The sequence below is a fragment of the Salvia splendens genome, chromosome 16 (genome assembly GCF_004379255.2).
Source record: "Salvia splendens isolate huo1 chromosome 16, SspV2, whole genome shotgun sequence".
NCBI classification, from domain to species: Eukaryota; Viridiplantae; Streptophyta; class Magnoliopsida; order Lamiales; family Lamiaceae; genus Salvia; species Salvia splendens.
The window spans coordinates 2994707-3020247 of NC_056047.1; the positions used below are offsets into that span (position 1 = coordinate 2994707).

At 37.0% G+C, this 25541-nt stretch overlaps 2 protein-coding genes across 3 annotated transcripts; one reads left to right on the forward strand and one right to left on the reverse strand.

Annotated features, from left to right (window-relative positions):
- Positions 1–8587: 8587 nt before the first annotated feature.
- On the forward strand, positions 8588–14534 carry LOC121771567 (probable serine/threonine-protein kinase mkcC). 2 transcript variants are annotated; one of them, XM_042168385.1, is made up of 9 exons: positions 8588–8705; positions 9555–12567; positions 12640–12720; positions 12959–13111; positions 13213–13376; positions 13445–13592; positions 13718–13840; positions 13984–14071; positions 14142–14534. In XM_042168385.1, the coding sequence occupies exons 2-9, from the start codon at positions 9706–9708 to the stop codon at positions 14339–14341; spliced, it is 3819 nt and encodes a 1272-aa protein (XP_042024319.1). In that variant the 5' UTR covers positions 8588–8705; positions 9555–9705; the 3' UTR covers positions 14342–14534. The 2 variants fall into 2 exon arrangements, with proteins under 2 accessions (XP_042024319.1, XP_042024320.1); XM_042168386.1 differs by lacking the exon at positions 8588–8705 and adding an exon at positions 8738–8784.
- A 225-nt stretch (positions 14535–14759) lies between these two features.
- On the reverse strand, positions 14760–19146 carry LOC121771568 (potassium transporter 10-like). The gene is made up of 8 exons (XM_042168387.1): positions 18384–19146; positions 17535–17760; positions 17174–17419; positions 17027–17077; positions 16689–16949; positions 16433–16600; positions 15982–16236; positions 14760–15830 (listed from the first exon to the last, which is right to left on the reverse strand). Exons 1-8 carry the CDS (start codon positions 18507–18509, stop codon positions 14803–14805), a joined length of 2361 nt encoding a protein of 786 aa, XP_042024321.1. The 5' UTR covers positions 18510–19146; the 3' UTR covers positions 14760–14802.
- Positions 19147–25541: the final 6395 nt, after the last annotated feature.

Sequence of the window (25541 nt, forward strand, 5' to 3'; positions counted from 1 at the left end):
AGCAGATAGATTGTTGTTAGAATGTCTCGAATTCGAATCTCATCAAGGTTTTATATGTCGGAGTTTGTCATACATACATGATTTTAATTTCTTAGTAGTTTTTTTCCCCTCTTTAGTGATTTGCATGGTATAACAAAGTATATACTCCAACGACGATACTAATATTAATAGGGCATCCGCAGTGGTGCGGATGTCCCGGCGGAATTCCCACTGCCAGTCATAAGGACTTCTCACTGCTCTGCCACGTCATAAGGACTTCCCACTGCACCACTGTCACGTCATAAGGACTTCTCATTGCTCTGCCACGTCATAAGGACTTCCCACTGCACGGTGGCGGAATTCCCCTGCGGAATTCCGGAAGGAATTCCCACATTAAAAAAATTCACAAATTCACAAATTAACCAATTTCGGGAAGTAAATAATTTACGGAATTAAAATTTCGACGCGAATACTGAGAAAACGAACACACTTTATTTAAAAAAACATACTTCATTAAAAAAATACATAATTAATTTAAAAAAAGTACATTGTTTTTAAATGCAAAAAATCAAGTTCCGTGCAAAAAAATTAAATGCAAAAAACGAATACGTATTTATAGAAAATAAAAAAAATTAAATGCAAAAATCGGAATTCCGTGCGGAATTCCGTGACAGTCCACGCAATGGCGGACGTCAGGACCGAAGGGCGCGGACCTGCGACGTCCTCATGCGAATTCCGTATCCGCGCGTGTGTGGCCTAATAGCGGACGTCCGCCACGGAATTCCGCCAAATCCGTGGGAATTCCGCGTCGAAGTCAGCCATTGCGGATGCTCTAAGTGAACTATGAGTAATCCAATTTTGTTAAATTAAAATGCAAGGAAGACATGACGTGGACGGTTGAGGATTTCTTGCCATGGTTGATTTTCACTCGTATATAGGGGCCCTCTCTATATTTTGATGTCTCACCAATTATTTGTCTATATATTCTTTAATTTTGGAATTATTTTTTACCCTCTCGATATTTTGATGTCTCGCCAATTATTTGTCGATATATTCTTTAATTTTGGAATTATTTTTTAGATGCTTGTCATTAGGTAGATCACTCTTGTCTACACAAATTAACTGTATTTGAAATTGGGAAACTAAAAATCATAAACCCAGCATTAATCTATCGTAGATTTATTTACCAGTACATAAATGTTTAACACAATAGTGAACAATACTGAGACACTATTTACAGAGACACTAGAATTACGATAGTACTCCACAAATGCGGACCTTTTTTAAGATCTAAATTTTAGCTATTTTTAAAAATATTTCTAACACAAATAATTGTCTTTAATTTTATTTCCTTATATGATTAATTTGTTGTAGTATCACAACACTAAGCAGACTCTTACAAATAGAGTAGAAATCAGTAGCTACAATATTACATGAAAATAGAAAAAAAAATAAAAAAATAGTAACAGTTACAAGAAGCCATTTTTGTTATATCAAGAAAGTGGCGGTTGAAACGGTACAAAATGTTGGTATGTATGTATTGTGTGCGTGAATTGGAGAAAGTGGCAGTTGAGACGGTTATTCCCACTTCCCCCACCAAGACAAAACTACTCTACAAAGTCTCATTTAAATTTTGGGCTTTACCAAATTGGGCCTTACAACTTTGATCCGTCTGAGCACCACCACCAACATCAACACCGACATCGACACCTACCTCTTCTCCGATTTCCCCATCAGCTGCGGCGGCGGCGCCCCCAAAAACCCTAGAAAGAAACGCCACAAGCTCCTTCTCCCGCCGCCCAAACCCGCCGCTAAAATGACGCCGCCGCTTCTGGTCCGACAAGGCACATGCTCTGCCACCCCGAGCGCAAGTGGCGCGGCATCATCCCTCCGCCCGGCCCCGACCCCGTGACCTCCCTCACCGAGGAGGATCGCGACGTCGCTGTTTGCTTGCTCATGCTCGCCAACGCCCCTCCGCCTCCGATACTTATGCAATTACCAACAATGATGAAGAGGAGTGACAAATTTTACGGGGCTGGCTACGGTCTAATCGTTTCTTAGCTATTTGCTTTGATATATTTTAATTAGTTGACGATGGGGTATTGCTGAATTTATACAGTACTACCTCATTCCCACGTTAAGTGTCCATATTTGACTCGGCCCGAATTTTAAGAAATGTAAATGAAAGTGGATTGAAAAAGTTAGTGGAGTAAAGGGTCTGGTTCCACTTTATATATTAGTTTTATAATGAAATGTGGGTGGAATGAGTTAGATCATCCACAATAGTAAGGACTTCCCCGCAGACTAACACTAGGACTTCCCAAAAACACTCTCAGCCACATCACTAGGACTTCCCACCACACTGCCACATCACTAGGACATCCCACTATACAATAGTGGACAAGCACTAGGACATCCCGGCGGACAAACACAATAATAAAAATTCACAAATTCACAAATACGCAATTACGGAATTAAAATTTCGACACGAATACGGGCGGAGAAAGTGCAATAATAATTTTATTAAATAAAAAAATTAAAATAATACAATTCAACAAAAAAAACAACAATTTAAACAAAATTTAGTATGCCTTGAATCTTTATAGTTTGCCGCTAGCCGAATGGGGGTCTCGCTGTGCATGATATGAAGTGCAAATGAAATGAAGTGCAACGAGTAGGATATATAAAGTTGAAATTAAAAATAAAAAATAAAAAGTCAAAAAAAAATCCAAAAAATGCTCTCGTCCGTCGAGGACCCACAATAGCGGACGAGCGGGCGTCCGAGACGACGGACGACCGAGAAATCCGACAGACGAGAGGCCGTCCGTCTGGCTCGTTCTTCACGCGCTCGTCCGCCCCAATAGTGGACGTCCTGGACGGACGACCCGCTCCCCGATCGGACGTCTGTCGGGACGTCCACTATTGTGGATGCTCTTAGTGGAATGTGGGGTCTATTTACCATTTATAGTGAAAGTGGACTCTTATTGTGGGATAAACTAAAATGGCAAATGTGGACATTTAATGTGGGACGGAGGTAGTACATATTTTTGACTGGTCTTTCATTTCTTTTATTATGGGAAAGAACTTACATAAACTAGCTGCTCACTATTATTTCTCAATTTGTTGTTGTTGCATGTTAATAGCTAATCTCTGAATGTTAATATAGTATGATTTGGTGTTGTATATATGCTTGTACTCATATTTCAAGATATAATTGTTTTGTTGATTCAAGAACTAATTCATGTCTTGGACTCAATGGTTCAACATTCAATTCAACTAATTAATTTAAACTGATTCTCTCTCACACATTTTCATTTTTAAAAAAGCCATCATATTTCTCTACCCACAAACTGCACTATAGATCTAACTTTTAGTGGGCACTCATTTTCTGAGACTAAAGGAGTATAAAAAAGTTTCTGATTAAATTGTTTTTCATTCATTGTCTATAAATTTATTGGCTTCAAACACTTGGAAAACAATTAACTTTATTATATTTATTAATAATTTACCTTTTCGATTTGTGTTACCTCATGATCATACAAGTGTATCGAAATATTAAGTACATGCAATATTACTTGATTCATGGAGTAGGAAACAATTTCATCAAAATCCAAACCTTTAGTGCTCCTAAAATTGAGGACACGGTCGTAAAAGTTAGTGCTAGCAAATGATGGAGTAACATTGATTCAACTTAAACTCACAACTCAAGAAATAGATCACAAGTGCACAAATTACTAACAATTAAAGTACCAATACATCATAAAAGAAGTGAACTCATGACATTCAATGAATTAAATAATACAAATAAATTTTTTATCAAAGCTGACACTTTGTATTAGAAAGTAAAAGAATCAATAACATTAACTAAATATATTCTAATGATAAATTAAACTAAAATTCATATGAATTAATAAATTTTAATTAGAACAATATTGAAATCTTAACAATCCCTACAAATTAAAAGCCAAAAGTAGTTATAAACCAAAATATATACTCCCTCCGTCTCAATGTAGTTTGGGGTTTTCACAAGATAGTTGAGTCATTTTCTTTTTTGACAAAAACTTTATTCTCGCTTATACTTTACCCTCTCCATATTTCTATCATTATTCTGTCTCTTACTTTACGCTCTCTACCTTAACCTTTAATACATTAATTTCTTAAATTTTGTGATTAAAAGAAATGACTCAACTAACTTGAAACATACGAGAGACGGAGTATATAAAAAGAAATCAACATAGAAAAAGGTAAATAAAAGGCAAAAAACCGTCAACGACATAAGGTAACTGGACACTTCCGTCAAAGTCGAGTTTCATGAACGTCCAATAGAATTCATTGACAAGTAGTATGCTACTCCAATCAGTCGCACTCATAATGTGGTTGGCCATAAAATGATATTTTAGTAAATATATCAATTAGATGATATTTATTTTATTATCTCAGTTAATGCTCAAATATTTTTACATTACTACCATTTCTTTTTCAAAAGCAACCGCTTTTTTGTTTCAGTTCTCTACTTGAATTTTATTATGTTCTTTATCTTTTAATAATAATTTTTTTCACCATTTATTTTTATTTGTTTCGCATTGTATAGTTTCAATAACAATTTATATAATTAAAGTGTGAGAATTTAGATAAGAATGAAATATAATAGTTATTATCTCATTTTTTAAATAAACGGATTCAACATTCACTTTTCCATACTTAATAAATATTACTAGTATGACTTAGATTGATCAAATTTCCGAGTCATCCATTGAATTCATAGTTATTCCCCTTTTACATTTAATCGATTAAACATCAAATACTCTTTAAATAATCAAATGAACCTCCATTTGATAATTGAGAATTCTATTCAATTAATGATACTAGTCATGTAACTATTCTTCATATTAAATTGTGACACAACGTTATATAAATTCCACAATACCTGAATATAGATTAAAATATATCATACTATTACTTAAATAATTTGATATTTCAAATTATCTAAAATTCAACTAATATATTTTTGTATGTATGGTATGGGATGTGATCAATTTTGGTCTTGATTTTAGATTATGATGCTATAAGATTTAATCTCATCCACTCATTTTAAAATCTAAGGGTGAAGATTTGATCTTGATTTTAGATTATGATGCTATAAGCAATATAAGAGAACTATATAGTACTACCCCATCTGTCTCACTAATTATTACTACTATATAGTAAATTGTTATATTATGGCATCACTATATATTTACTACTTAATACTCCATTTGTCTCACAGACTCATTATTACTTTTATATGATTAAAATTTTAATTATCAAAGAATTTCAAGAATTATTTTGAATTCAAATTAATTTATATCATAATTGTTCAGTGGAACCTAATATCAAATAAAATTACTTTTAAATCTTCAATTATTTTGAATTCAAACTAATATAGATCTCAATTATTCAATTGAACTTAAGATTAAATAATTTTCCAATTGATCCATGATCAAACCGAATTTTAAGAACAACTGAAATTTCCAATCCAAACATTAAATTATTCAACTACATATTGATTTAAAACTAATTCAAAATACTAAGCTATTTAATTAAATCTAAAATTTATTTGAATTTCTGAATATTCAATGAATTTACAATTAAATTAATTCTCCATTTATAAAATTGAATCATACTATATCAATTAACCATGCAATTGTAAAATTATTAGTGTAGTGTACGATAATTTGTTATGATATAAAAATATAGAATTGATATGCTACATATCTTATATGAGCATCATCTTTAAAGTATACCATCCTTGTCCTATATTTTAAGCAGAACACATCTAGAGGTTCTTATAGTAATATTATTTCGTGTTATTAGGTCTTTCTACAAATTTTTTATTTATTAGGTTCTTGTACAAATATATTTTGTTTCATTATGTCTTTTACAATTTTTTTGTTTCATAAGTTTATTTTTTATAATTTTCCATTTTCAACAAATTTTTAGTAAACATTATATTTGGATTAAAAACCAACGAATAAAGTAAATTTAACTATTTTTAATATTCAAAATATGATAGAGTAACTGAGCATTCTAATATGTTTTATATTTAATTAAATAATTTGATATTTCAAATTATCTAAAATTCAACTGAATAATTGGTTATATTAATCTATCTTATACTATAATAGTATTAATATTATTGTTGCTGTAAATTTTTATTGATTTGCAATTTCAACCGTTCACTCTATTCACACTAGTATTTTTTATTCGCAAATTATCTAAGTATTATTAAATTTAATTTTATATCCCTCAATTTTCCGCCATCATGAACTGACATACACCGTCGCCGGTTTCCACACATTGTTGATTAAATAAGAATGAATGTTAATTTTCAGATATATTGGCTCATATAATTATATTTTACATAAAATATTTATTATTATTTAAGGGTACAATAGTCATAAAAGAAAGCGTATACTTCTAAGGCCAGCTGATTTCATTAAATGAGCATTAATTATACCATTTTTATTAATATTTTAATATTAAATATTATATAATATGACCATTTAGCATCAGCTAAAAATAAATCAACATAGAAAAAGGTAAATAAAGGGCAAAAAAGCGTCAACGACAGAAGGTAACCGGACACTTCCGTCAAAGTCGAGTTTCATGAACGTCCAATAGAATTCATTGACAAGCAGTATGTTACTCCAATCAGTCGCACTCGACCAATAGGATTAATGCGTGGTTTACACGTACACTAAACTGCGCCTGCAATTTAAAAAATTACGAACATTCGATGCAAATAGATGCAGTAATATTTGTCGAGCGAATTATATTAAAATATTCGTGTGGTTGAAAAGAAATTTGATTGGTTCCATCAAATGACGAAACTACCCCTTCCATCCTGTGATTTTTTTCCAGTAATCGTTCTATAATTGCGATTCTGATATTACTGACCCGAGTTTAGCCTGCACTGGTGACCTTTCAGTAATTTAGGCTTCAATTCGCTGACCTTTCAGAATATGAGATCGATACATGCGAATTTTTCAGAATAAGGGATTTTTTATTTTTTATTATTTTTCTCTAATTTTTTCTTATTATTTCTCTTCCACCATTTATCAAGTGACTAAACTACCCCTTCAAATTTTTACCTAAATTCTAAAAATCAGCCGCTTCTGTGAGGGGGGACTCCCAAGCTATCCGTCTCTTTATTCCAACTGATTCGGAGACCAGATTTCAAATTAAACTCATGAAATACTTAGGGGTGAGCAAAAAAACCGGAAACCGAATATCCGAACCGAACCAAACCGAAATTTTGAAATTCGGTTCGGTTTTTCAGTTTTTCGGTTCGGTTCGGTTTTAAAAATAAAAAAAATCAGTTTTTCGGTTCGGTTCGGTTCGGGCGAAGAAAAAACCGAAAAACCGAATTATATATATATTCTATTAATTTAATATATTATATTATATTATATATATATTCTTTTAATATATTCTACTATATAATATATATTATATGTATTATTAATTTTATATTATGTATAAATATTCTATTAGTATATATAAAATAAAATAAAATAAAATACACATATATAAATATATATTTATATTATATTTGTTTTTTTCAGGTTTTTCGGTTTTTTAAGTTCGGTTTTCGGTTTTTTCGGTTTCGGTTTTTCGGTTTTTTCGGGTTCGTTTCGGTTTGGATTTTGAATTAAATTCGGTTTTTCGGTTTTGGTTCGGTTTTGGCAAAAAACCGAACCGAAACCCGAATGCACACCCCTAGAAATACTTATCTGAACCAGAAACAATCTGAATTCTAGGTTATTTGGAGAAAATTGCTAAATGATATTAGGAGAAAATTGCTATATGGGTTAGGTATAATTAATCAAACAAAGAATCATCCCAATATGTGTTTTGAGTTTGGATTCGATCTGCAAGGTTGGATTTAGTGTGGGGAAAGGAAGATTAGTTGTTCATTTACACCATTAATTTGGAAGTTGGAACTATCTCTGATTTTGCAATTGCAGATGTGACTTTGAGATAAATTGATTCAATGTGCAAAATCAATAAATTATTGACTGTAGGATGGCAGACTCTTCTTGATCAAGATATCCAAAACTATTGATTGCACTTCTTCAATCATTTATGGCACTGGCATAATTGGTGGATTGAAGGGGCACAAAATTCAATTTTAAAAAGCGATGAAAGTTTAATTGATGGTTGGAAATCTATATTGATTAAGCAAGAACAAAGGATAAGGTTGTAAGAAGTGAATTTGATAACTGAAAAATGGTGGAGCAAAGATGAAGTTGTGGAATAGAGATGGAGCTAAAATAGATAGTACATAAAGAAAAATGTGGAATAGAGAACACAGAAGTGTGGAGAGAGGAAATATACCGCTGAAAATTTAGAGATGGTAGTTTAGTCGCTTCATAAATTGTAGGAGATAAATTACAAGAAAAAAGTAGAGAAAAATGACAAAAAAAAAATCCGAAATCCCTTATTTTGAAAATTTCACATACCTAGATCCCATATTTTGAAAGGTCAGCGAATTGAAGCCTAAATTACGAAAGGTCAGCAAAATTAATTCATTTTTCCGAAATTTCTCTTCTATAAATAATTGTTTTTATATAGAGAGAAGACTAGAGCGAGAAAGAAAAAGACTTTTTGGTGACGATCCACCACTTTATAGTTTATACTGCTATTAACGGAGGTGAGGGAAAACCTTCACTTTACGCTTGTCGCAGGTATATTTTTCTTAATCAGCTAACTTTTTTGCGAAATTTAGGAATTTCAGCTGATCTGTCTCGATTCTGTGCGAACTGTGTATGATCTATTATTTCGCTTCTCTCTTTTTTCACAAGTTGTGTGGATCAGTTAATTTTCTGATTGCGAACTTCTAAGAGGAAGTTGCGATTGATTTTGTTGTTGTTGAGAAAATGAGCTTGCTAGTGTGTTTCAGATCCTTGTTTTTGTATGGATGATATCTGGATTGTGATCATTGGCTTTTTATATGACGTGATTTATTTTCTGTATTTGACTGTGAATTGGATGGTTGGATTGGTTATACTACTAGTTATGGAGCTGCGGCTAGGTTGGTACTGCAAAGAAGTTTTGCTGTATTCGTTAATGTAATAGTTTAAAAACCTCTCATTAGGAATGGCGAACAAATGTGAAATAGGCGATTTAGGTTGATGTTTTGTATTTCAATGCATTTATGTGAGAACTATTCTTCTGAATGCATATGCTCAGAATCCTATACCACTATTTAATCTATAAAGTTAAAGTAGAATTTCTGAATGTTTTGCTGAACTTTGTAGTCAGTTACAAAAGGCAAGTTATCTTTGAGGTGCGTCGTGCTGGGCCTAAGCTGCAAGTTAGTTGTTTAATATACTCCTACTGCTTTATTGATTGTTTGGGAATCTGCTAGATCAAGGAATAGCGAGAGGTGGCTCAAAGTATCTTAGTCTCTCCTTTAAATTTGTAAATCTTGTTGTAGTACATCTCTGAATGTTATTTGTCATTTTTCTTAACTTCCTTGTCTTTTACTAGTTTTTATTTCTCGTGGTCTTCTGAAGGATCTATAAATTTTGCAGGGTTACATCCGGTACGCCATTGTTCTGTTTCAGTTTGAAAACTGAACTGAGAAATGAATAATAGTGTAGTTCTTATTATGGAGCCGGATTAAGAACTATAAGTTCATTGATTGGGGTAGTTTCCTGCCCCGTTAAGTAGAAGGAATTGAGAATGGAACAAATGAAAGGAAATTTCCTCAAGGACCAGCAGCAGATGCCTGAACATATTAGTTATAATTCTGTGGGGAATAGGAATGAAGGTGTGGGTAACCAGAGATATAGTCAGGATCCTTCCAACTATATGAATATGAATATAAGACCTGCCAATCTTAATTCAAGTACTGGTGCAACACCTGTTCACTACTCCTTTCAGACTGGTGAGGAGTTTTCTCTTGAATTTATGTGGGAAAGGGTGAATCCCAGGCAGCAGTATATTCTGAATCCACCTGTTGAGGCTAATACTGAAAGTAGACCTCTTGATCTTCAAAGCATGCATGGATCATCTCGTATTGGAGGTGCTGAGCGGGGACCCGAGGCTTCCTTGTTACCATCTATCGAAAAGGGTGAAAATCCTTCAAGCAATCCTCCCATTAGTGAAGAAAAAGCTATTGGCCAGCTGCCACAATCAATGAGTAGAAACTCATTGAAATATTCGAGGTCTCAAAGTTTCCGTAGTCGTTCTTCTTTGGGATCGTCTAGTGGCTCATCCAGGAGACTGAAGCTGCTTTGCAGTTTTGGGGGTACAATTATGCCTCGACCAAGTGATAGAAAACTTAGATATGTTGGAGGCGAAACACGCATTCTCCGGATTGACAAGGATATTTCATGGGAGGAACTTAAACAGAAAGCATCTGCAATGTATAATGAACCTCATTCTATTAAATATCAGCTTCCTGGTGAGGATCTTGATGCATTGGTATCAGTATCCTCTGATGAGGACCTACAGAATATGATGGAAGAATGTAAGGCTTTTGGTGATGGTGGATCCCAGAAATTAAGGGTTTTTCTCATTTCAAACAATGACTTGGATGATTCTCAGCTTGCTCTTGAAAGCACAGAAGGTGACTCTGAGATTCAATACGTTGTTGCAGTAAATGGTATGGATTTCGGTTCAAGAAGAAACTCAATTGCTGTGGACTTAGGAAACAATTTGGATGAGTTACTGAGTTCAAGTGTTGTAAGAGAATCCGGACAAAGTGGGGCCAGCTTGGCTACAGGAAGTACTGTACTTCCAGAGCGCGTCTCATCTTTACCAGATCCAACTTCCAGAGTAGAGCTGCCACGTTCATCATATGCTTTCGAGGCTAACGCAGGAGGTCACCACATGCATACTGTCAAGCCTGAGCAGCAGCCTGAATGGAATTTATCACGTGGTTTCCAGCAAATTAACATCCTTCCTACTGCAGAAGAGAAAATCAGAGTTCCACCCTCTGCCACATTACATTATGATTATGGTTTTTCTACTTCAAATCATGCACCACTTGCGGAGAACACACTCCAAAGTTCTACCATTGGCCACATGGGTCCTCAGAAGGCACTTAATATGGAGGAGCTCTATGGGAGTTATAACGCTAAGGCACCAGGAGTACCAGGGACGGAGAAAAACATGGATTATAAAAGTGCTCTCCAGAAAAAAACTGAATCTCAGAAAGATCCAGATGTCTCTCTGATGGAAACACAGATGAACAGAGGGAGTGCAATCAGCAGAAGTAGTGATTTCACTAAAGTTCAGTCTCCTGATGATGGGAAGACAGCGTCTTCAGCTGAAATATCTGTTCCTAGTGCAGCTGCAGACAACGGTACTTCAATGATGCTAACAAAAGGCAATGAAGAGAACCATGATAACACAAAGAACTACATGCCTTCAAATACTGTGCAGTACTCAAAGATGAATAAGCTTCAAAATGATGATAATGCTTACCCATCTGCTGCAGTGTCTGGTCATGGCGAACATGAGGCATATACAAAAGACATCAGCCACGATCCAGATGTTCTTCCTCAACGCATCTTCCATTCAGAAAGAATACACAGGGAACTATCAGGACCTAACCGGTTGTTCAAATCAGACGATTCTTTGGATCCACAACTCCTGGTGAGTCGACCAGATGTGTCACATCAGATCATTGAATCAGTTGATAAGTTGACTGATTGGAATGTGACAGCCAATTCAGGAACAGTTGGTGGTGTTGGAAACTCGTCATTTGTGGATTCTCTAGCTGTTGAGGGGAAAGTTAACGGGTCTCCAAATTTGGCAGATAATGGCTGTGGCATCAGTGCGACAGCTTCTTCTGTTTATGATAAAAATGTACCAGAAAACAAGGCTGAGGTAAGTGCAGCAGTATCTCCTATTGGTGTTACTTCTACGACAACTCCCATAACAAAGCAAGGAACTTCTGAATATCCCCAAAATGAATCTGCTGAGACATCAATGGAATTTCATCAGAACAGGTTCGATAAAAATGCCAATGACGAAAAATTGCAGGATTTGGGCAGGGAAGATGTTTCTTCTGCGGCTACCCAAAGTAATACTCATCTTGGTGCTGGAACTTCAGTGCATGAAAGCATCCTCATCGACATTAATGATCGGTTTCCACATGATTTTTTATCTGATATATTTTCTCAGGCTAGAATAGCGGACGGTTCTGCTGGCATTACAGCACTTCATAACTATGCTCCTGGTTTGAGTGTGAACGTGACTAATCATGAACCTCAACATTGGTCATTCTTCCAGAATTTGGCACGAGACCATCCTAGAAAAGATACTTCTCTTATGGATCAGGATCATCCAGCATTCTCATCTTCTCAAGTAAACATTGGAGAAGCGTCTGGAAATTATGGTTATGCGGGTCAAGTTACAGCAGAGAACGTAGATTCCAGTAGAAATCCTGATGCTGAAAATCAGAAGCAATCATCTATCCCTGCAAAACCTGATGCCATAAATTTGCCTTTGCCTTCGGATTATGATATATCTCAGGCTACTGGTGTTGAATTTAATCAACCAATGAATCCAAGTACAGCTGGGTCTAACCATGAGGTATTACCGACTGATTGATTTTGAGATATTATTATCTTTGAGCCTATCATTTAATCTGTTTATCTATTCAAGGATGCGAAACAAGCAACTCAGCCTTCAGGATTCCCAGTCGTTGACCTCTCCCGTGGAGAGTTCGATTCCAGTAGCCTGCAGGTATGGAGACTCTTTTCATATACTACAGCCACTGAACTTAAGTGTATCTTCTGCTGCTTAAAAATGAAAGGAACCTTTTCAGTTTCACCAGTTTTTACTATATTGTTCCTGAAATAGAACTCTGTTCCTGTATGAACTACATAAAATCTTACCCATCACCAAGAACTAAATGTATCCTATATTTATTTGATGCCATGTGCCCTTTTCTGAAAGTAGATGCTCTTTTAATCTGATTCAGATAATTCAAAACATAGATCTTGAAGAGTTGAGAGAATTGGGTTCTGGAACTTATGGGACCGTGTATCATGGTAAATGGAGAGGAACAGATGTTGCTATTAAGAGAATCAAGAAATCCTGCTTCATGGGCCGGTCATCTGAGCAGGAAAGATTGGTAAGTCTCTTCAAATCCAAAGTACTTAAAAATTCTCACTTTGCTATATCTATTTGCAACAATTAGGTGATGACTTCCATCTTCTTTTGATATTTCTGTAGTCATCTGAGTTTTGGCATGAAGCTAAAATTCTGTCGAACCTTCACCATCCAAACGTGGTGGCCTTTTATGGCGTCGTGCAAGATGGCCCTGGAGGGACACTGGCAACTGTCACAGAATTCATGGTCAATGGGTCCCTGAGGCATGCTTTGGTTTCCAAGGAGAGGTACTATTCTGATATATACGGACCCTGCTTTTCTTGTATGGGCGCTTTTTCACATGGGATTTGTGTAGGCATCTTGATCGTCGCAAGCGGCTCATCATAGCAATGGATGCAGCTTTCGGAATGGAATATTTGCACTCGAGGAACATTGTGCACTTTGATCTGAAATGTGACAACCTGCTCGTCAACTTGAAGGATTCATCCCGACCCATATGCAAGGTCCATTCACTAGCATCGTTTGGCCCCATGATAAATATGATATTGTTGTTTGAAAAATATAGCTAAAGTAGGAGGAATGAGAGATTATAACTATGCTTGAGACAAGTTTATATCAAAATTTTCAGGTCGGTGATTTTGGTTTGTCGAAAATCAAAAGAAATACACTGGTCACCGGTGGTGTGCGTGGCACCCTTCCATGGATGGCTCCCGAGTTGTTGAACGGTAGCAGCAGTAAGGTTTCAGAAAAGGTAAGATCTCAACAAAACTAACTTCAGTCTCCTACTAAACATAGCTACAAAAAGAATGGGATAAACTTCATTCACCATAGTTGATGCCTTGCTAGGCTCTGCTGCTTCATCTGTATGAATCCCACCTATATCTCTTTATGCAGGTTGACGTCTTCTCTTTCGGAATCGTGCTTTGGGAAATTCTCACGGGTGAGGAGCCCTACGCCAATATGCATTATGGAGCCATCATCGGTTAGTTTTCTCACTTGCATTTTTCCCCCTAAAAAAGGAATTAATAATGACATAGTAATATTATGCACAGGTGGTATAGTGAACAACACGCTGCGTCCACCGGTGCCAAACTTCTGTGACGCAGAGTGGAGGCTGCTGATGGAGCTGTGCTGGGCTCCGGATCCGTTGGTCCGACCGACATTCACAGAGATCGCGAGTCGCCTGCGTATAATGTCGGCAGCCTGCGCCACCAAGACTCCTGCGTTTGCAGCTCAGAAACCAGTTGTCTAAGTGATTTTTGTGTTTATAAGAGTTTTTCCATAATTTGGGGATATAATACACATGTTACTTTTAAATGTTTACCTATGATCAAAAAAAGAAAATCGAGTTATTTCACCCCATATTTTTCCTTGCAGATAATGTAAAAGAACAATGTTTTGTGTGTGTGTAAAATATGAAATAAAATTTACGGGTTCGTTATGCATTTTTCAGAGTTTTCTACTGTTACTACATTTTAATGTTTATTCTATTTGCACTGAATTTTCAGTATATAATATAAATATACAATATAATTTTGTACAAATTTAATACTCCACGTTTTAGCAAACAATAGTTTTATACTAGTATATTACTACAAATATTTTAAATTTTAATACACCTCATAAAATATGGCATTAATATGTTAAACAAAGGTTGAAAATGAATAAAATTAAACAAAAATTCCCTTTTTATTACTAATAGTAACAAAAATATTACACAAAGAAAACCTGGCCAACGTTCAAAAGGCTTTCATGAGGCACATTAAAAATCACACTATTCTCCCTACAAATCTTCCTAAGAAAAGCATATATATAATCAATAGCTATTTTCTTGTAAAACCTCGATTCCCTCCTTGCCATAACCACAGTATTCCCCAGAATGTGAACCACCCCAGCATCCCTACAACTCTTCATAAACTCCAACTCATCCCCCTCCGTCTGCCCGCTTTCCCGGCCTGACGACGTGTGCGTCGTGTTCACGTGCATCGGCGACCTAGCGGGGACGATGGAGTCAACCGAGGAGATCGTAAAATCAAGATTCGAAGTAGACGTCTCGCCGTTGTCCCTCGACTGCACTGTCTGCTGCCCGTAGAGGCTGTACTCGTCTGAGTCCGAGCACCCCTCCATCATCGCCTCGAGCCTCACAAACGTGAAGAGGTTCGCGAACAGCTTGTTCTCGAAGTTGTCGTCCTTCTTATGGAGGTCCTTGTAGCCATACCTCGCCACGCACCGGAACATGTGGAAGTTCTTCGGCCCGATCCGCTTCACAAGGAACCGCTCGTCCTCGGGCACCGTGTAGACGGGGAGGTACTTCACGCAGACGAAGACGACCACGGAGTGGATGGCGGGGAGGTTGGTGATGAAGTGGGAGAAGATGTGAGGCACTCCGCTGGCTAGCTCGGTGTACACGAGCCCGATCCCGGGGACACGGACGAGACCTAAGCTCGGGCCAAGGCCTAGGATCCAAGCTAGCGAAACCTTGCTATGCATCTCGAACTCGTAGCGCTTCAGGGTCCCGTAGTGCCAGACGTACATGATGAGGAGGAAGGCGGCAGCTATCACAAGCGGGACCCAACCACCTTGGTCGACCTTGAAAAGCACGGCCGAGAAATACGTGCATTCCACCACGAGCGACAGAAATGTAAACAACAGGACGAGGATCCAGTGGCAGTGCCAGACTAGCAACATTATCAGAGTCATAAGAAGCGTGGTGACGAGCATGACCACGACGACAGCGGTGCCTGTTAGCCTCACAGGTTGTAGAAACGATGAAATCGGAGAAAAAATATCATCATTATCAATGTTTTTTCATACAAGAACCAACATACATTATATTGGAAAAAGAGAAACTCGAACGAAAACAATATATACGAGTCGAGCATGAACGCGTACCGTAAGCATTGCCAATTTGGCTCTGGTTTTGGAATCCAGCAGTAACAGCAATGCAAAGAACCATGAGAATCCAATTCATGTCAGGGATATAAATCTGGCCGAGAAACGTCTTTGATGTATGTACAACTTTGACTCTCGGGAAACAGCCAAGAGCGTGCGCCTGCTTGATGATCGAAAACGTAGCAGATATAGTGGCCTGGCTAGCAACAATCGCTGCTAGAGTCGCAATGATGAAAACCGGCCAGTATATTCTTTCTACAAAAGATGTTCGAATCGACTAAGTCAGGAACTAAAACGACTTCTGATCTTACAATGATCTAAGTACGATAAAGTAGTGTTTCATAACTAAGCTTCCTATCTTATTTAACATGGCACGTTCGATTCTTGGATTCTATACTCGTTTTCTGAGTCTACAAGAGCAAAGACATGATAATTTAAGGTTGAGCCATACCTGGGATTGATCGATAAAATGCATCATAAACGTGATCTTGATTTTGCGTGAGGTATGCTGCTTGCCCCGAGTAGGCTAGAAGAAGACAAGGAAAAACTACAACGGTAAAAGCAAGCTGCACAGCAGAAACTGGAAAATGAGCAAGATCAGCAAAGAGTGCTTCAGTTCCTGCAGTGTCGAGCAGTCAAAATTAGTTTATGTGTGAGAAAGAGACAGCGACAGAGACGGAGAGGTATACAGAGGAAGTCATCTGTACCTGTGATACTGAGCATGATTCCGCCAAGAGACGTCCAACCTTTCTTCTTTCCATTTCTAAGATATCGATATATGTACAAGGGCGAAAAGGCTCTCAGAACCGAGCTATCGTAGCTATATATGTTGTAGATACCAATGCCTCCAATAATCAGAAACCAAAGCAATACAATCGGAGCAAAAAGCCAACCGACTCTATCCGTGCCATAATGCTGCATGCTGAACAATCCAACCAAAATGATCACGGCTACAATCACCACAACATCTGCATCAAATAATAGAAGCTCAATCTCGTGACAATACAACAAACCAAGATACAAGAACAAGACAACCATTGCATACCATTGCTCATCTTTGGGTGGTCCACCTTGATCCCGCCCGAAGCAGAAAGAACTGTGATATATATGTTCATTTTGGTCATTGATGAGTTCGGTAAATTGTAGAATAGCAATGCAAACATTAAAAGTTATGAACGAACATAAAAGTTACCGGATATGGCAGGGGTGAGAATCCCATCGCCAATCACCATGCACGTCCCGACAAGTACTAGTATAAGAAGGGAAGTTTTTCTAAACGCGTTTGCCTCCAGCCACGCCTTCGTCTTGGCAGCAAAAGAACGCTCATGGACTGTGTTTCGGCTATAAGTTGTCAGCTCCTCATCAGTCCTGTGTTGATTGGGGATTGTTCGCACTTTAGCATGCCGGCAAAGTAAAGAATAAAGCGCAAAAGTCCCCCCTGCACAAGCCGAAGAAGAACGATCAATTATCACTATTTCCATTCTTAACCTTTTCTACATTGTAAATACAGAAACAAAGCCACAACAAATCATTATCCGACAAGGGAACCTTACCTTGACCATTGTCGTTTGCTCTACACACGATGAAAACATACTTGAGGAGAGGAATAAGCGTGAGTGAGTATATAATCAACGAAAGAGCACCAATAATGTCTTCCGTATCATCTACTCCATGTGGAAAAGTATTGTAGAACACATACAACGGAGACGTTCCTAAGTCTCCATATACCACTCCCAGGCTCTGAAATGCAAGCCGCAAGAGCAAAAGCGACGAGAATTTCTGTTTAAGCACAAGTCATTACTTAAGTGTTAGCTCCATATCTCATTTCTTTAAACAAAATAACAGACAGAAGCTCACATAAGTCCCAAAATAATTCAATCTCATGCCTACTTATCAATATTTTGAAGATTGATAAGATACATGATTGATTATTTTTATCCTCTTTACTAGGATTTTCTTCAATTCTAGCCATGTAATGAGATAGAAATCAAGCAAAAGTAGCTCAAATGATAGGAATTATCAAAGGCCTTGAAATACCCCAAAATTCTAATCCATCTTAGTAAGAGATAGATTAGTATATTCTACACTTTTTATCTGCCTATACTAATCCAACAGGAATCTTTTCAAGCAACAAATAAACACCACAGAATTTTATTCAGATGACCAATAACTACAGCAAATCAGTACAACTCCACAGTAAACATTTGATTTTAAGAGCTAAAAAGTGAATATCAAAAGATACAGATACCAATCATAAAGATTCTATGTCAACTAAATGGCAAAGTGAAGAGGATGGAAAAGCTGAACAAATTCCAAATACTGTTACAATCATGTGCTTCACATCCTCACTAAACCAGACTACATCAAAAAGCAAAACAACTTTAAGCTTCTTTTTTTATTACCTTTTCTCTATACATATTTTTAAGCCTACCAGCCTCTTCATCCATGGGCTGATCAAGCTTCTGGTCCAAATCCCACATCTCCCCTTTTGTTTCACACTCTTCATCAAAATCCATTCCAGATGCCATCTTTATTCAACCTATGATTTCAAGAAAAGATTCTCTCAAATTGATTCCAAGTCCAACCCACCTTCCACCCCAGAAAAGCTCAAATTCCTTGGTTTCAAGAATCCCAACTTTCCCAGATTCAAGATTCAATCTTGCAAAGAGAAATCCAACCCTTGATCAAGATACTATGGGGACAAAGGGGTGTGGAACAAAACAAGAACAAAAAAAGAGAGGAGTAAAAAGAATTAATGTTTCTAGGCTGGCAAAGGGAATTCTGGTGTGGGGACAACTAAATATCAGCCACATAGGCCTTGAATTCAATCATTGAGACCCAAAAAAAGAAAAAAAAACTCATCATCTCCAAACACAAATGAGACACAACTCTCTAAGCTTCACATGTGATGCACAACTGAATTGGGCTGCCTTCAAAATTTCAACTTGAGTCAGGTAGCAAAAGCCAACTTCTTCTTCTCATCAGCTGACAACATAATCATCTTGATTTTCACCAGACAAAGTTGCTGTAAATCAAACCAGAATATTTTCTTGAACCAATTCTCTCTCTCTGAATTTTGATTGAGCTTTTAAGTATGTCTAGAAACAGAGCACCCTCAGCTCTCTCTCTCTCTCTTTGGAAGTCTTGCTCTCTATCATTACATTGACACCATTGATTACTGTGTGTGTATGTGTAGCTTGTTTTGTGAGTGCCACGTGGATTTTAAATATTATCGATTTTTTTTAATGACTGTATAATACTACAAATGCTAAATCTTGAGGGTTGAATCGCAAGAATCGAATATTAAACAATAAAAACGCAACAAAATCTTGACTTGCGTGTTGAATTTAATTAGCGCTTTATTTTCTCGTGGTACAACTATTAAAACGGCGATCCCAACTCTGCAAAAGCGCCAGAGATTTAATTAATCGGCAGAAAATATCAATCTAGTAATCAGAGAATATTAGTAATAAATTATCTTTCGTTTTTCTTAGTTCAAGTTATCCACTTTTTTTCCAAAATGAAATTTCTAAAAAAATAAGAGTATTTATTAAGATAAATGAAGAGAAAATTAAATTAAAAAAATAAATGAAGAAAATTAGAATAAGAGAAAGTAAATGTGATGTTTTTAATATTAAAAATATTAAATTACTTTTAATGGTACGATTACAAAAATAAATATCAGTCACTTATCGGATATATTTTCAGTATGGACCAGTTATGGATTTATGACATGGACATTATGAATTAATCTGAATCATGCTCGATAAAGGATTTGATTCGCAATTTTATTTAAGAAAAAACAGTGGGGATTAGTTACCTAATAGTATCTCATACATAAGAAAGATTATTATTCGATATTTTACTTTGTCGTTATATTTTAAATTTTTAATTAATCAATAAATTACAGATAAAAAAATAATGCTAGCTTTTTCGTTTTCTCAAATTTTGAACATGTAATTATTAACCATGTTAATCTTATTTTTCGATGTCCGAAATATAAATAGATGTGAATTATTAGGGCACCCGCAACGCTGTGCCGTTGCGGTTCCTATGCCGTTCCGGCGGAACGGTTCCGCGGCGGCACGCGTTGCGGGATGCGTTCCGTCGCCGTTCCGTGCCGTCGCCATTCCTATGCCGTGCCGCGTTCCGTTCCGGAGGAACACGGAACGGAACGTTCCGCCACGCGCCGAGGCGACGTGGCGGCCTCCCATTCGACCCGTGAAGCCCACTCGCTGCCCCGCGAGTGGGCTTCGTCCGGTGACGCAATAATTCATTTTTTTTAAAATTCGAATTTAATAATAAAAAAAAATTGCAATGGTAATGAGGCCGTTTTTTTTATATCCGTTTTTTATTTTTTTTATTTTTATTTTATTTATTTACTCTATAAATACTCCTATTTCATACTCATTTCAATCACAAACACACATCTATTCCTCTCTATTTACACCCCAATTTTCATCTCAAATCAACTCTATTTTCCTTCTCCCAAATTTAATCAAACTAATGGATCCTTATGAACAAATGTGTCAAATATTGGAACAATCACTTGAAGAAGATCGACGACGGGAGGCGGAAGAAGCCGCGCCGCCCCAACGACGCTCCCGCACGTACATCCATCGTAACCGGGATGAAGCCGCCGCAAGGTTAGTACGCGACTACTTCTGCGATAACCCGGTTTGGGGAGATACGTACTTCCGTCGCCGTTTCCGCATGGGGAAACCGCTATTTCTCCACATCGCGAATACTTTGGCAGCCCGGGAAGAGTTCTTCCAGGAAGGGTTCGACGCGGTCGGCCGTCCCAGCCACACGACGCTGCAGAAATGTACTGCAGCAATCCGCCAGCTTGCGACGGGACAAACGGCCGACATGTTCGACGAATACCTCCACATCGGAGACAGCACTGGGCGAATGTGCTTGCTCAAATTCTGCAAAGGCGTTCGGGCAGCCTTCAGCGACGAATTTCTCCGGAGGCCAAGCACGGCCGATTGTCAGTTCCTGCTCGACCTTCACGAAACAGTGCACGGATTCCCCAGGATGCTCGGCAGCGTCGATTGCATGCACTGGCAATGGAAGAATTGCCCGGTGGCGTGGAAGGGGTCCTACACGAGCGGCCACAAAGGCACCCACCCAACGTTATACTCGAGGCCGTTGCCGACTACCGACTTTGGATCTGGCACGCGTACTTCGGGGTCCCCGGGTCGAACAACGACGTAAACGTGCTCCACCAGTCCGACCTCTTGACCGAAGTTTTGGATGGTAAAGCGCCGGCCATCAACTTCGTCGCCAATAACCGGCTTTATAAAATGGGGTACTATCTCGTCGATGGCATCTACCCGAAGTGGCCTACCTTCGTGAAGACGTGCAGTGGGTCTGCGAACCCAAAGCAGGCTCTTTTTGCGCAGAAGCAGGAGGCTGCTCGCAAGGATGTGGAGAGGGCGTTCGGGGTTCTCCAAGCGCGCTTCAACATCATCAAAGCCCCGGCTCGTACGTGGTTCATGGAAAACATGGTCGACATCATGTATACGTGCATAATCTTGCACAACATGATTTTCCAAGACAAAGGACCCGAGGCGGGAAATTGGTTCGACGACGAATCCCCCGGAAGCTCAACCGCAAGTAGTCCGCCTCGAAGTGGAGCGCATCCGTCTATACAAGAACGGTTATCTATTCGTGCAAGGACACGCGACTCTAGTGCCCACACCCAACTCCAACAGGATCTAATTGAGCACATTTGGGCAAATTTTGGCGGATGAAATTATTAAAATTGTGTACTTTTATTTTTTAAGGATTTTTATTGTGTGCTTTTTATTTTTTTAGGATTTTAATTGTGTGCTTTTTATTTTTTAAAGTTTAAGTTGTAATTTTTTTTAATGTTGTGTGTTTTTTAGTAAAGTGTGTTTATTTTTTAATAAAGTGTGTTTATTTAAATTGAATTGGGTTGGAAATAAAAAAAATGAAATTGAATGAATAGTAATTTAAGGAACGGTTAAGGAACGGAGGGTTGCAGGTTCCGTTCCTTAGTTAAGGAATGGAGTAAAAAAGTACAGTGGGGCCCTCAAATAGTGGTTTAAGGAACGGTATAGGAACAGCGTTGTGGATGGCCTTATTGCGTTTTGAACATGTAATTATTAACCATGTTAATCTTATTTTTCGATGTCCGAAATATAAATAGATGTGAATTATTATTGCCGAAAATGTTACTACTACTATATTCAATCAATTATTAGATAATTTTATTTCATGTCGAAGTAGAATATGTAATTTATTTTGCCTTCCATGATATGTACTTATATTAGTAATATGTATAACAAAATCAGTAGCTGCTTTGACAAATAATTCAAAAACATACTCCATGCAAGTTGTAGTTTGCTATAACAAGTTGTAGTAATAGGTTTTCTTTTTAAGACGACTTACCAATTACATTTAAATATGTATAGGTGTGGCGTCACGATCTAAAAATTCAAACCAATCTAACAATAAATTGCTAGCATTAATGTTTTTAATAGCTTTAAAATGAAAAGTACGTGTCAGAAGAAAAGTTAGACTTTTCGACTGATATTTATAAGTACTATTAAACCAATTAAATTTATTATTCTTTTATCTACGAGACTATTTAAAGGAAAATATATATAACTGGAAAAAGGTAAAGGTAAAAAATAATTAAATCAGAAATAGTATGAAAATTGATTGGTGTTTAATTCCATTATCTGGGGAAAGTTATATATGAAGTCTAAATCAATACTAATTAGTCAGAATTAGGGTCCTACATTCGCTCCAATAATTATCATTAATGATAAAATAAAATGCTACCAAGTTTTTATCTGGGGAAAGTTATATATGAAGTCTAAATCAATACGACTTAGGGTCCTACATTTGCTCCAATAATTATCATTAATTATTATATATAATGCTAACAAGTTTTTGAAAAATCAATTTCAGATATGGTTACGAAAAATAGTTTTTTTTGGTACAGTCAGATAATTTCTGGCCAAATGTCAATTTTTGTTCTAAACATATAAGTCAAAACATGAATTTAGTAAAAAATATTCGCTTTTTAAAAAATAGGTCCGTAACAAAGAAATCCTTGTCGGAGTGGTCCTTTTTTTACGGTTCCTTCAAAAAACTCACAGTCATGTCAATGTGCAATTAGCGTTGACCTTTTTTGACGAACCGTAAAAAAAGAGTGAACTTCAAAAACAGTCACTGGACTATGCATTTATCTCGCCCTTAGTCCGTTGTTTGTTTCATTTGTAGCCATTATCGTGGGTTTGAGCAAGTAGGTTTGTAGACACATTGCAGTTTGTGAGTTTTGGGGAAATTTGTGATTGACGTGAATTTTATTTGATTATTCGTGGTGGCGGCGGTGGATGCGGATGCCAACGACGAGCCGCAATGACGGATCTAGGTGGGGTCGGAGGGGGTCTGCCGACCCCACCGCCGGCCAACGTGGGCCGAGAAACTCCATTAGTTCCGATCTTTGAAATCGTCGCCGACCCCACGGTGTGTCGGGCGGAGAAGATAGCAGATGCAGTGTTTGGTGTATATAAGTTTGACGAGAAATCGAGAGAGAGGAACACCTTGAACATTTCCGAGAAGAAATTTGAAAAATGAGTTGCAGAAAGTGAAAAGATGAGTTGAGAAGAAGAAGAGAGGTATATTGCGGGACCCACTTTTAGTCGGTGGGCTGAAAAAATAAGGCATTTAATATTAGTAGTATTAAATTAATCATTATAAATGTAATTTATATTTTAAAAGAAATACTAATGGATTCGTAGCTATGGATATATCTTTGATGGAAAATAATAAAATAGATTATTGCAAAATATTAAAAATTAATAGTGTAGTATTTTCATAAAACTTTAGTTAGTTATGTGAAGTGATTGGATAATTTGATTTTAGAATTAAATTTAATTTTCAGTGTTAATAAATTTATTTATTTTGTCATTTTTTTAAGGAAAAGACTTCTTATTTATATGATTTTACTTCATTGGAGTTTGGGTTCTCATTGGATAAGGGTAAGATGGGTATTTTTGCAGATGTGTTTAACAAAAGCCTTATCCTTAAGACCATCCACAATAGGCGCCCAGCGACCGCCCAGCCGAGCGCCGGCGCTGGGCGGTTCACTGGGCGGTCTATTGCAGCCGCCCAGCGGCTGAGTGGAGAGAGAAACCGCGCAGCGCTGGGCGGTCGGCTGGGCGGTCCGTTCGGCGCTATTGCAGCGCCCGGATCGCCCAGCGCACCGCCTATCGCGAAAATTAATTTTTTTTTTCCGAAACACTATATATACGCGCTTTGCTCGTCATTTTCATTCGCACCACTTGTTTTAACGGAGACGAGGAGTGAATTGTCACTCTTTTTTGTTAATGTATTTTTTTTAAAATTAATGTACTTTTTTTAAATTATTGTACTTTTTTAAATTTTAATAGTATTATTAAACTTTTCCCGTATATGTCTCGTAAATTAAATTCCGTATATTGTGTGATTGTTAATTATGTCATTTTATATAATTGTTATTAGTGATGTGGCTATTGATGTGGCTGGGCTATTTATGATGTGGCTAGGCTATGGCTGAGCTATTTATGATGTGGCAGGAGGATTTTTAGTGCTGATGATGTGGCAGTGGCTAGGCTATGGCTGGGCTATTGCTGGGCTATTCCTATTGTGGATGGCCTAATAGTAGCAATTTGTAATTGGGTGAATTGTCGATAAACTCAACTTGGTTTTCCAATTCGTAATTTGCAATTATTCTATATATGATTCGTTCGAAAGTCCGAAATCGAGAAAAAAACCGATGGTACCTAGTAAGGAGTAATACAGTGGTTGGGTACTTAAATGAATCTCATTAAAATGTTACTCAAATGAAAAAGATGTTGAAATAATATCAGATGTAGTATAAGGCTAAATCAACTACAAAAAATAATATCAAATTGGCTCCCTGATAGTAATGTACGATGTAATACAAAAAATAATATCATATCGGGTATTTAAAGAAATATCAGATGTAGTACTTAGCAGAGTATTGGGCAATTTTTACTTATAAAGAGAAGAGAGATAGAAGCGAGAAGGTGTTTAAAAGAGAGGCAAGAGAGAGAATTATAAAGTGATAAATCTATGACACAACTTGCACAAAATAAAATAACGAGTTGACACACTGCCACACTCAAAAGTAAAAATATGGAAATGACGGAATTGCCCAAACCCTAAAAATGTATTTTCGACACAAAACAGTGAAAAATGACCATTTTCGAGATAAACGCTTAGTCCAGGGTTGTCTGGGGATATTTTGAAAGTCCAGGGACTAAGGGCGAGATAAACGCATAGTCCAGGAACTGTTTTTGAAATTCACTAAAAAAAACTACTTCGGCGACATTTTCATTTGTTATGGACTCGTTTTCAAAAAGTGAATGTTTTAGCTAAATTCGTATTTTAGCCATATATTTAAGATTCAAATTGACTATTACTCTTGCATAAAAACACAAAGTTAAACACAAAAATATACAAATGTACTTTTTAATGAACATGCTTTAAAATATTACACGAGGAAATTATGAATTGCT

Excerpts from the sequence above, each read along its gene's own strand:
- LOC121771567 (XM_042168385.1), top strand. The coding sequence starts at position 9,706 with ATGGAACAAATGAAAGGAAATTTCCTCAAGGACCAGCAGCAGATGCCT. Across the intron at positions 12,721-12,958 it reads TCGATTCCAGTAGCCTGCAG|ATAATTCAAAACATAGATCT; the intron begins GTATGGAGACTC and ends AATCTGATTCAG. Across the intron at positions 13,593-13,717 it reads CATCCCGACCCATATGCAAG|GTCGGTGATTTTGGTTTGTC; the intron begins GTCCATTCACTA and ends CAAAATTTTCAG.
- LOC121771568 (XM_042168387.1), bottom strand. The coding sequence starts at position 18,509 with ATGGCATCTGGAATGGATTTTGATGAAGAGTGTGAAACAAAAGGGGAG. Across the intron at positions 17,078-17,173 it reads TCTCACCCCTGCCATATCCG|TTCTTTCTGCTTCGGGCGGG; the intron begins GTAACTTTTATG and ends TATATATCACAG. Across the intron at positions 16,601-16,688 it reads AATCATGCTCAGTATCACAG|GAACTGAAGCACTCTTTGCT; the intron begins GTACAGATGACT and ends TCGACACTGCAG.